At 34.6% G+C, this 12,632-nt stretch overlaps 1 protein-coding gene across 16 annotated transcripts in view; it reads left to right on the top strand.

The window, feature by feature from the left end:
* The window catches only part of crppa (CDP-L-ribitol pyrophosphorylase A), a 74,094-nt gene that overhangs the window by 6,849 nt on the left and 54,613 nt on the right, over nt 1–12,632 (top strand). For 6 of the 16 annotated variants that reach the window (XR_012390595.1, XR_012390597.1, XR_012390599.1 and 3 more), the window contains exons 1-3: nt 3,532–3,943; nt 5,056–5,329; nt 9,817–9,966. Coding sequence is in view for 11 of the 16 variants with exons in the window: in XM_005157764.5 (XP_005157821.1) it covers nt 3,663–3,943; nt 5,056–5,329; nt 9,817–9,966 (705 nt within the window). In the remaining 5 variants the exon portion in view is untranslated. 16 annotated transcript variants of the gene reach the window in all.

Here is a 12,632-nt window from a genome sequence, read left to right as displayed (position 1 = left end):
TATATTTTAATATAATAAAATACATAACAAAATTAATTAATTATTTTTATATAATGAAATACATAAAATAATTAAATTAATATTATTATTTATATTAAATCCAATTTTGGCAACATCTTACATTTGAATGTGATTGGTGGCATGCAAAGGATCGGATGATTTATTCATATTTTCACAAGCTGTGCTCACGTGGGTTTCCCCCAGGTTCCCCTGTTTTCTCCCACCGTCCAAAAACATGCAACTTAAGTTAATTGACTAATCTAAGTCAGCACCATAAACATGCTCCTAGTAAGTGTTTATCTCTTAAGAGCAATCACTATCTGTTCATTAGCTACTACAGCAGGGGAGTTCTCGAAAACTACCTGAGCTCAAACTCCCCTCTCACCTTGCAAACAGGAAAGAGCCCTGGGCTCGAGGATCTTGTAAGCTCAGGGCAAAGTCAGCTAAGTGTGAACTCTTGAAAACTAGTTGGTACCTTTTTTAGGAGCAGGTTAGCAACACATTGAAGTCAGCATGAAATCAACATGTACTTTTCTTAATATTATGTATATAATGGTGCTTGCTTCCCGCACAAAACTACTTTTCTTCACTTCTGGTCACATGGCATGCCTTTAGGGTGGAGCTATCTGTGTGTGTTTCATTTGTGCCCTGCCTTCGCGGGAGGCCTTTGTTTGAACAAAAAATGTAACTTCTCATTCTCGTCATCATCAGGCATCTGAAAACATTCTACACAAAAGGGTGCCGACAGTAAATCCGGTGGACAGTAATCTGACCAAGAATGCAAACTGGCACTCAAATATTCCTCCATTTTGTTAGCAAACCCACCTTCCAACAATCCAATCGGTTCCTAAAGAACAAAATCATGCACTGCTCTAGTTTTTTTCTCATTTAAGAAACGTCATGACAGGGGAAAATAGGACAATGCTGAATTTAAGAAATATTTTTAGCATTAGTTACTATAGTTTACCAACTAGTTTCTCTTACAAAATAGTAACTGAATTACTGCTAATTAATCGTTAGATTTAAAAGGTGAAATAAAAGTCAACATTAAATCAAGGCATCAACAATGAAAATGTATTCTTTTCTATTTTTTTTAGAAACAAATTAATATTTTTAGTTACTAGTATTTTTAGGCTTGTTCTTTTTACTAGTTTTTAGTTTAGTAACTTTTTTTTATCATAAACGGTTGCATCTTTACTATTGAACGTCCGCATGAACCAGAAGATGCTGCGAGTTTTATTTCAGTATGTTCAAAGTCTCTTTAAGGCATTTCCCTCAGCAGCCATCTTTAAAATGCCTCTCGGACAATATGCTCGGGCATTCTATTTGAATGGGAAGACATCAAATTCTCCAAAACTGTTTGCTAAGATTATGATTACATTTCATATTTAGAATCACCAATAAAATAAATACCAACTGCTTCTTAAGTTTCATTTTTAAACATTCAAATCAAACAAAATCTGCATTTTGTCAGGCGCATCTGCACTCGAAGGGACCAAGATCACAACACCTTATGGCTGTGTTACACTTTATCATCCTTTGAATAATGCCTCGTCATTCAGTAATTCACAAACTGCTCTTGATGGCAAATCTCCTCACAAAACAGCCGCTTTGTTTACAAGTTTGTGGGTGTTTTTTGGGGGCGTTCGACTAGTTGCTGTTATGTGATGTGCGTTTGACAGGACTGACTGTACCTTGTGTTCATTTCATGCAGATTACAACACCAAAAAAATATTTGTTTTCAAGTGTAGTTGGTTCATTTAAAGATAGAGATTAAGCTTTCTAGGGATATATTTCTAATGTCTGTGATGTAAATATTCACAGAGATTCCAGTACGTTTGCTGACTCCAGACTAGAGGATAAATAACCACAGAAACTGTTGTAAAGAACACCAGTCTGGTCAGAGCCCCTCCCCTGGAGAAATGTCAGTCTAATAGTCATCGATGATTGGCTCCTGTAATAGTAGGCGGAGCTTCATTTGCCATTTTGAAGTTAAACTTTTCCCCATTCAAAACTACGAGTGACATGTCTTTATAGAACACGTCTAAAATCTGCTCCTACTTAAGTATGTACTACATTTAATTTTAAATTTACTACACAACTTTTAGAAAAGTCTGTTTTATATAGTATAAATGTGAGTATGAATGGAACTCGGATGTACCACATCTGCTATTTGTCATTATCACGTGATCTACTCGCATCAGTTGCATTGCTTCACTCCCTGAACTTCATGAATTCTTTTATGTTGTACTATGGGAAAGCGTAGCGCCCATTGGATGCACACTTCAGAATCTCGTCAAAAGTAGTATATGGGTACTGTTTTTCAAACACTGAGTAGGGAAGGGGCTTTCTTTTTGTGCATCATAACATACTGTAAAAGGGCGTAATTAAGAAAATTGTGGCTGATGCGTCAATATGTCAACACAGAATAACTGGCACTCCAAAGGCAAATGGTTAGACTTTGAAGATTACTAAAACCATTTTTTCAATGGTGTAACTTTTCACCTTAAAGAATAGCAATGTGCGTTTGCAAAATAAAAATAGCAAATTTACAATAATTTATAAATAGTATGTTAGACAAAACCTGCATAAACAATAAATAAATAAATAAATATGGAAATATATAAATAAATTTGTAAATAAATCCATAAATTCCTGCAAAAAAAACTATATTAATTACATAAATTACAAAAATGTTGGGGGAATAAGAAAAAGCTAAATTGAAAGTAGATTTTTCCCCCTTTTAAAGCTTTATCGACATAGTTGCAAATGTACTTTTCCTCAGGTTAACATGCTAATGAGAGGGTGTCTGTCAATCATCAGAAGGCAGAGTTTATGCCATCATTGGTTGATCGTTAGAAAGATTTTGCATTTGATTTTTTTGACTGGCTTCTGATGATTGACAGACAGCCTCTCATTAGCACGTTGAGCTAAGGAAAAGTAAATACAGAACTATGTTCAAGAATAAACGTTTGAAAGGAGGGGATAAAACTTTGAGTGTAGCATTTTCTTATTCCTCCAACATTCGTGTAATTTATGTAAATATTTACTTTCCAGCACTATTAACTATTTATATATTTATTTATGCAGGAATTTGTGGATTTTATATATACATTTATTTATTTATTAGCATATTTATTTATTTATAGTTTTATTTATGCAGGAATTTATGGATTTATTTACTCGTTTATTTATATATTTGCATATTTATTTATTGTTTTTGCAGGTTTTCTCCATAAAACAGTACATTTTCTTTAATGAAAATATATCTATTAAAATAAATTTACTATTTTTATTAATACTTAACATTTGATAACGTCGTCATCCACTTGTCGCTTTTATAGAATCAATACATGTGAAAACGGCTTGCCATATTAAGACTTGCTAAAATTGATAAACCCTGTCGAAATGAGTCAAATGCCCACATTTGACACACGTTAACGTCAGACCGTGATTTTTTTAAATTGAATATTACTTGAATAAACAGTAAACGATTCTTTGCGAAGTGCGATAGTTCAGACCGCCACAGCTGCTGCGGTCCCATGATGGGTGCTGGACAGGCAGCGTCTGATAGAGTTACCGGGGAAAGCTGCAACATTACCGCCACAAACTCCGTTTCACCCCCACCAATCACGCAGAATGCAGGTTAACAGGTTCTTCACATGAATACGGCTGCCACAAATGCGGAGTTAATTGAAACCAAGGAAAAAATGCAGCAAGAGCGCTGTTCTTCCTCCGACAGGCCCTTGGACCCCGGGTGTCTCCTACCACAAGACGCCGAGCGGAGCGCCGACCAACCCGGGCGCGCGGTGGTGGATTTCCCGGTAGCTGCCGTTCTGCCCGCCGGAGGCTCCGGGGAGAGGATGGGACTGACCACACCGAAACAATTCTGCTCCATCTTTAACAGACCTCTGATAAGCTACACCATTCAAGCATTTGAGAGGTGAGTTTGGCCATGAAACTGGTTTTATTAACCTAAAAACTTGACATATAGTTTGTTATTAGCAGCAAAACAGCACAATAAATCATTACGCCTGTCACAATAACGACAGTTAGTTTGACAAGGGGACTTTCCCCCCCTCTCAATAAACAGGCAAGAGTCCAAGGACACCTACTGCATGTCGATCTTGGCCAGAACAGCTTATTCAATCCTTATTAAGAACATCTGCAGATGCTGCAAGACTTAAGAAAAAGCTAAAAGCACTTGACATTGACTTGGCATATTTAATAAATTTAACCGTGAAGTTAAGGTTTGCTGAGAGTTTCATGTTTAAAAAGCTGTCAGTTCAATTTTCAGAAACAAAAGCATCAACTTATAACTGTTTTTAGATGTTTTTTCTTCATATAAATGTTCACAATATGTGACAGATATCACCTAAAACGAGTTTCTCAAGATATTAAATTACACGCTTCTTCATATCCTCATATGTGCACTTTTGTATCTTATTTGTTTTCAAAAATAGTGTCTTCAAATGATTGTTATGGGGATCAGTGAAAATCGGAAAAAAGCATTAATAAACATTATTTTAAAACCACACATACCATTATAAAATATTCCAATAGTTATGTAGTAATCAAAAAATTATTAATAAAAAAGCCCTGAATGAATGAAAATCATTATATAATATCAAATAGTTAAAAAAAAAAAGATAAGTAGATCAAACAGACAATAACAAAACTTGAATAAAATGATTAGATAGATATGAATTTAAAGACTAATTTGTTACATTTTTTTTGACTAAATTAAGTAAAAAAAATAAATACATTATTGCTATTAATTTTGCACCATATAAATTGGGTCTTTCTACAGTAAACAAAGTACTAAAAGTTCAGTATAATTTATTTGCTTACGACTATATTTGGATGCAGTCATACTTTAAAAGAATTTTAATTTTATTTGCCACCAGTTGGCTCACTCATTTTAAAATCATCTATGTAAATGAAATGTAGATGCCATTATTTCCCTCACTATATAGTCACAGTAACTATGTTGCTCTGTCCTTTTCAATGTCTGTTAAAAATCACAAATAAAAGTGGCTATATTTTTCTCTGCAGATTACCGTGGATCGTAATGGTTGTCGTTGTGGTTGCTAAGGATAATCATGACCTGATGCTGAATATTGTCCGAAAATTTAATCACACAAAGGTAAAAGTAGTCCACGGGGGTACCACCAGACACCGGTCCATCTACAACGGTCTTCAGGCCTTCAGCGACTCTACAGACTCATCGACACCCAAACCAAAAGTGGTCATCATACATGATGCAGTACGGCCATTTGTGGAAGAAGATCTTCTGCTGAAAATCACCCTAGCAGCTAAAGAACAAGGGGTTTGTTTCTTTTTTATTATTTATCTGCATTTTGTGTTCAAACTGAGAATTCTTGTAGCTGCAAAAGGGAAGTTTAATTTTAGTTTTTAAAATGATTTCTAACAGGGGTTTGGAGGAAGTGCACTGATATAAACTTCCGTTTTCAGACAGTTTATTTGGTACATCATGTTAGTACTAGGTTGAACTATCTTTTTTGCTTTCGGAACATCTTCAAAGATTCGGTATGATGTTTCGGTATGAATTGCTATAGATTTATTAAAATGTGTCTGCTGAGCGCATGTAATGGCAATACGCTTAGGGTGTAAGTTTGTAATTTCCAATGGAGGTGTGCGACGTACACAACGTGCATATGGGAGCGACCTGCACATGTTGTACAAGCGGTGCACACATGAGGAGCGCTTTTTTTTAAAAAACTATTTGCCTCTGTAATGTTTGTAAATTAAAGTGGTTTAAAAATCCTAATATACCTTAATGGATTGTTAAAAATATTTACAAATGAAACATGATATTGTGATAATATTTTTTTTGCAATATCATCCAGCCCTAGATTCACTGTGGTCATAAAGGCATGGAGTTGGCCAGCAACATAAAACACCTAGCAAAAATGCTCAGCCAAACTGTGGTGTTTAAATGAGGCTTAGTTTATACCAAAAGTCTGGCAAGAAGTTTGAATGGTTGGTACCAAGTTGATACCATGGATGTATCCATCGTTTAACACCGTTTACATCAAATTCTGCATCTACAATCCAAGTGTTGAAGCAGATATTTAGACTCATCGGGTCAGGCAACATTTGTCTTATCTTATATTACCCAGTTTTTTTGAGCCCATGTGAATTGTACCCCTTAGTTTTGGTGTTTGTAGTTGTCGGGAGTGTCACCAGTGTGCTCTTCTGATGCTGCTGTTGTAGCTCATCTGCTTCATATTTTTTTGTATATTAAGAATTGTTCCTCTGCAGAACTTATTTGTAATGAGTGATTTGAGTTACTTTTGTCTTTCTATAAGCTTGAACTGGTAAAATTTTTTAGTTTCAAGTTCATTCTCTGTAAACTGTAGAAATGGTAGTATATGAAAAATCCCAGCAGATCAGCAATTTCTGAAATACTCTCTAAAGTTCAATTCATTCAATTCACCTTTATTTCTATAGCGCATTCACAATTTAGATTGCGTCAAACAGCTTCACACAGAAGATTATAATGATTTGAAAGGGTATCAGTTCAGTTTTCTGAGTTTAAGTTCAGTTTAGCTCAGTTCAGTGTGGTTTAATATTCCCTGCTGAGAGTTCAAACACTGAAGAGAAATCTATCGATGCACTGCTCTACTGGTCCCAAACCCTGCAAGCCAGTGGTGACAGCGGCAAGGAAAAAACTTCACCCATTGGCGAAAGTGAAGGATAAAAAGAGAAACCAGGCTAAGTGGCTTTCACATCAGTGGCTTGACACAAACTGAAGCTTGAAAGTTTTGCTGAGCCAGTAATGGGACTGAACGCGCGCATATTATGAATGAATGGTGCAACGCAGCAGATTAAAACAAAAATGTTTGTTAGTTTTAATCTTTATGACTACATCTACAGTATTGATCTTTTCATTCCTTTGATGAGCGTATTAGGGTGTGCACATACATAGTTTTCAATCTTATTACTAGTGCAGAGAACCTGTCAAGTTTAGTTTGTGTCAAGCTATATGCAGCAAACATTTTTCACCGATATTTTCATCGACAAAAATGAACATTGCACTGGATGCAGAAAGCTGTGCACTTTGAAACCCATTCATTACACAATACACAGCACACTGTTGACAAGTTTGTGTGTACGCTGTGATCAAAATTCTGTGACATTTGTGCGCACAGCCAATAGAAAAGGGCTATTCATACAAGCAATGAATGCAAAATTAGTGAACTGTTGATTTTGTTTGTGTGTGTTGGAATTTCTGGATCTGTAATACCAGTTTGCGGTCATATAAGGACATCTCGATTAAAATAAACATGTCAGGTGTGTTTAAAGTCAGGCAGCTTATAATTTTTTAAAGACATTATATAGTAGGATTCAGGATTGTCTCATAGACGGAAGGATTTACATTCAAAATAGGTATCAACTGAGTACATGAATAAAAAAACTGCTACAAACATTCTGGCGATCAAGAGTGGACAAAGCAGTCGCCACAGTGCATTTCGCATCCAACAATTGTTATGTTTAAAGTCTCATAAATTTTCCTTTTTCAATTCAGATGCTAGGTTTGAACTTTAGCAGATTGTATCGATCATGCTTACTAGGGTTGTCGTGATACCATTAATTAATCTTGCGATACTATACCAACAGATGTATAACAATACCTAGTAGTATGGCTATATTGTAACTCTTAACTCAAATTCTAAAGAAAATTGTCAGAGATACTATGTTTTACTTGTTATAATAGGCCGACTTAAATGTAATATATAATTCCCTTAAGGCCAAAAAGTATTATTTACACCCCACTTCACCTAAAATGTATTTATTCTTTTTGTTTATTTTGTAGATCACTAACCAACGAAAAAATACATTAATATCATTCATTTTCTTGTCAGCTTAGTCCCTTTATTAATCCGGGGTCGCCACAGCGGAATGAACCACCAACTTATTCGGGAAGTTTTTACACAGTGGATGCCCTTCAAGCCGCAACCCATCTCTGGGAAACATCCACACACACATTCACACACACACACACACACTCATACACTGCGGAAAATTTAGCCTACCCAATTCACCTGTACCGCATGTCTTTGGACTGTGGGGTAAACCAGAGCACCCGGAGGAAACCCACGCAAAGGCAGGGAAAACATGCAAACTCCACACAGAAACACCAACTAAGCCGAGGTTCGAACCAGCGACCTTGTTGCTGTGAGGCAACAGCACTACCTACTGCGCCACTGCCTCGCCAATACATTAGTTTAAAGAAAAAAATTATACAGAATAAAATTAGTGATAAAAAAGAGCATTTGTCAAAAAAAAATTGGCTTTATGAAGTGCTCAAACATTGCTTCAATGTTTCCTGTTGCTATTTTGGGTTTTTCATCATTTATTTTTTGTCTTATAAGGCAACAATCCAAAGTAATTCAGATTGAGTTGATTGAGTTGTTTTTTTAAAGAGATTGTTGCGGTCGCTAATAAATCATATTAACATGAACAGAAATTAATCGATTCAGATGTGCGTTCGAACTGGATGGTTAGAAAACGTGCAATAGGCTACCATAAAAGGTGCAAATTCGCCACAGTTTTGCAACCTTAAAGGGTTCGAAAGACTTTTAAAATTAAATGGTTTATTGTTGCGCAAACATGTTAGCATTTTAGTGACTTTTCCACATGCAACATTATCTATTGTAGATAGACGATTGATGATGATACTACCATTTACAAACTACCGCTAGTATTTTGGATACCCTAGTATCACAATACTACCATAGTACCGGTAAACCATGCAACCCTACTGTCTACATTCCTAAATGCATAGAGTTACTGCCATGTGATTAGCTGAGTGGCCTGTGAATAAATGCTACAGCATTAGCTACCCAAGCTAACAATAAGAATTTTTTTCTTAGTCTGTCATGTGGAATAAATCCTTTTAAAACACTCCCTTAAATGTTTGTGCTGATGAATGTACACTCCACACATAATTGCCTGTCATATTTATGAGGTGAGAGAAAGTCGGACCACCTAAAACAGCTGAAAGAGAATTCCTGAAGTCTTCAGAGATGGACAAAATGTTATGTAATGAATACGAAGAATGTCTTTTAAGGGATAGTTCATCAAAAAGGAAAGATAGGATAAGATCTACCCACCATCAGGTTTGAGTTTCATTTTTCTGTTAATTTTAAAGAATACATTTTGTAGAATGTTGGAAACCTGTAGCGATTGACTTCCATATTATTTTCCTACTTTGGATGGTAATGGCTATTGATTTCCAGTATTCTTCATAATATCTTCTTTTGTGTTCAACAAAAAACAAACTCATAAAATATTGCAATCACATGATTATTTTAGGGTAACCTATTCCTTCAAATTAAATATACATACAGTATACAGAAAGGTAGAGTATTAAAATGTTCCTGGAGAACACAATACCTCATAGACCATAAGAGAAATCCTGTTTCATTTGTGGTTCGACTGAATTGTGGTTTGTTCCAATGTTCATAAATCACTAAGATAAACATATTGTTGACACCTCTCAACACTGCTCCTTACAGCATGAAACCGGATAAGATGCCTTAGCAATGTTTTTGCTGGCTTTGATACTTGAGGTTTAAGATTTCTGCGAATTTTTGTCTAAATCTCTTCTCCAAGGCATGACAAGGGTTGGAGAGCAAAACCCAGATGTTTATGAAACACTCAAAAGAATAAGAGATGGATAATGATTCATTGTATGACCTAAATGCATTATTGTTTAGTGATTGTGAATAAACAGATTTTCACAGTTTATGTTTTTGATTAAATTGTCTCGGTTTTTCTTGTTTTCAGGCCTCAGGAGCGATTCGTCCTCTTGTGTCAACGGTCATTGCAACCACGTCAGAAAGTTACCTGGACCACTCGCTGGAGAGAGCCAAGTACCGGGCCAGTGAAATGCCTCAAGGATTTCTTTATGACATTATTTTCCAAGCCTACCAGCGGGTATGAGCAACCCAGACATGTTTATTGGTTAGCATAAACCTCAGTTTCAATGTGCAAAGTACATTATGGTTGAGGGATCTGTTAAAACAAACCTCAGGCACCTTGACATCCCCATAGTGACTTTTATGGCAATTTTGTGCCATTAAAATAAATAGAAAAAAAGAACGAAAAATTAATTATATATGTGTGTGTATATATATATATATATATATATATATATATATATATATATATATATATATATATATATATACATATATATATATACATATATATATACATATATATATTTTCAATGTTAAATATTTAAAAAATTTTAGATTAAAAATTAGAATCTTTAGAAGATTAAATTACAAGTTAAAGAATGATTTTATATGTTTATTACAAAACTGTTTTTCTGTTCAGATTTGTTTTGTAATTTTTATTATATTTATTAATATTTTTTCATTTCTCTGGGGTTTTGTCCTTAATTTTTTTTCATTATTTTTTACTGTTGTGTGTAGTTTTTTTTAAACACAGTTTAAAACAATTAATAGTTTAAAATATAAAATGATGGCTGGTTGTCGCCACCTGTTGGTTAAATAATGTAATTGCTGCTTACAACTTTCATTTTTGATCGTCAAGTTAAATGCATATGATGGTGATTTTAATTTTTACCAAAACCACTGATGTTTATATCTAAACTATAAACCCCTAACTTAGTACTTCTGTATTATTTGACTGTCTGTAACATCATAACTAACTCAGAATACTAGAGACTGGTTCTCTTTCTTAATTTTTCTGTTTTTCAAACACAGATTTGAATGCAGCGATTCAAAGGATTAATAAACATGCAAATCACCATCATTTATAATTTATGTTGCGTGGGTGTTGAGATCCTGAGCTTTTAATGATTAATCGTGTAGCTTACACTGAATACATTAATGTAGGCTAAACAAGTAGTGACTGAAAACATCTTTAATAACCTAAGAAACTCATCACATCCTAAATAACCTATCACAACTTCTTCCGTCATCATTTATTTACAGGAAAGCCTAAATACTTTCATACATGTGATTTGAATAATGCAAGAGGCGATTTCTCTCCAATCGTTACAAATTTAGGATTAATCTACAAGTAAAAAAAAATTATGAATCCACAGGTCACGTATGTTTTAAACCGTGGTTTGTGATCTGTACAAATCATGGATCAACCATAATTCGTTTCTCCCCTATTAATAATAATATTAATAATAATAATAATAATAATAATAAAAAATAAACACACACACACACACACACACACACACACACATATATATATATATATATATATATATAATTTGCCTAAATATTTTATAGCATAGCCTTTATTTTTATTACTTGTATTACAATTATTTTATTCATTATTTATTATTTTGAACCCAGTGTTCTTCATGACTCTTCCGTCATCAGATACTGTAAGGTTGTTGTTCACACTTTTTATTTATGCAGTATCCAATACTTTTGGAGCTTATTACAACAGTTACCTCACTGTGACAAAGAACCTCTCAGCGCTCAAAACTTGGAGCACCATATCTCTTTTGTTCATTGTCCCTGAGATTTGCATAAGCCCACAGCTTCTTCTGTGACATTATTATTATTATTATTATACCCATGCTAGTCAAAATAATAAATCATTATTGTTTAGTCTGGCCTAGGTTGTATAGCTGACTGCACAATCACACTTTTATTGCAGTTCTTCTCAAGATCAGCTCAAAACAATGCTTTAGCAGAAATGGTGCTTTTTCATCCAGTTTCTCATGGAGGTGAAGTGTATCTCATACCACATTTATTGCATTGTAATCTTTGGATATCCTGAAGCGATTTACGATAACAGGAACAGATTGAAGTGCTAAAAAGAAGCATGGAGATTTATAGAGGACTTGTTTTTTTGCTTCTGGTCTGGAGAACTTTGATTTCACACTCCTGTTGTTTTTGGCCCTGACGTCGAACATTAGCGTGGGTTTTTAGTGTCAAGTCACAGCTGTCTGTCCTCGATTAATTTGAAATAAAGATAAAACCATGACATGAAGAAATCCAGAGGATGAGGCAATCTGAAGAATGGGTAACATCAAGTGTTACCTGACACTCGGCTTCTTCTGGGGCTTTTCTTCTCCGACCCCAACAGTGAAGGCTCTGCGAAGATTTATATGCTTTTTGAACCCACTTTTCTATGAGACTCTGCCATCATGCGAGTCAGAACTTATTTTCTTATGTAGCATTCATCGCTTTTTACAATAGGTTTTTTTTCAGCCGGGTGTTTTAAGTGAAGGTTTTTGGATGTAGCCATCGGCCATGTGTCAAAACCTTCTCTGTGGTTGCTTCCAAATGACTGATGCTTGGAATATTTTGTGAAATGTGAAATATTGGTGACACTTTACAATTGGGTTCCATTAGATAAAGGGATAGTTCACTCAAAAATGAAATCATTTACTTACTTTTTACTTACTAAATCATTTAACCTTTATACGTTTCTTCTGTTAAACATCATAGAAGATGTTTTAAAGAGTGTTTGAAACTAGAAATCATTGACTGATGTAGTATTTCTTTTTTCCTACTATGGAAGTCAATGGGTATCGGTTTTCAGCTTTCATTAAATTATCTTCTTTTTGTGTTTAGCAGAAAAAAGTAACTCATGAAGATTTA

This window comes from Danio rerio, chromosome 15 (genome assembly GCF_049306965.1).
Source record: "Danio rerio strain Tuebingen ecotype United States chromosome 15, GRCz12tu, whole genome shotgun sequence".
Classification (NCBI taxonomy): Eukaryota; Metazoa; Chordata; class Actinopteri; order Cypriniformes; family Danionidae; genus Danio; species Danio rerio.
This window is presented reverse-complemented; position numbering and strand designations above follow the sequence as displayed.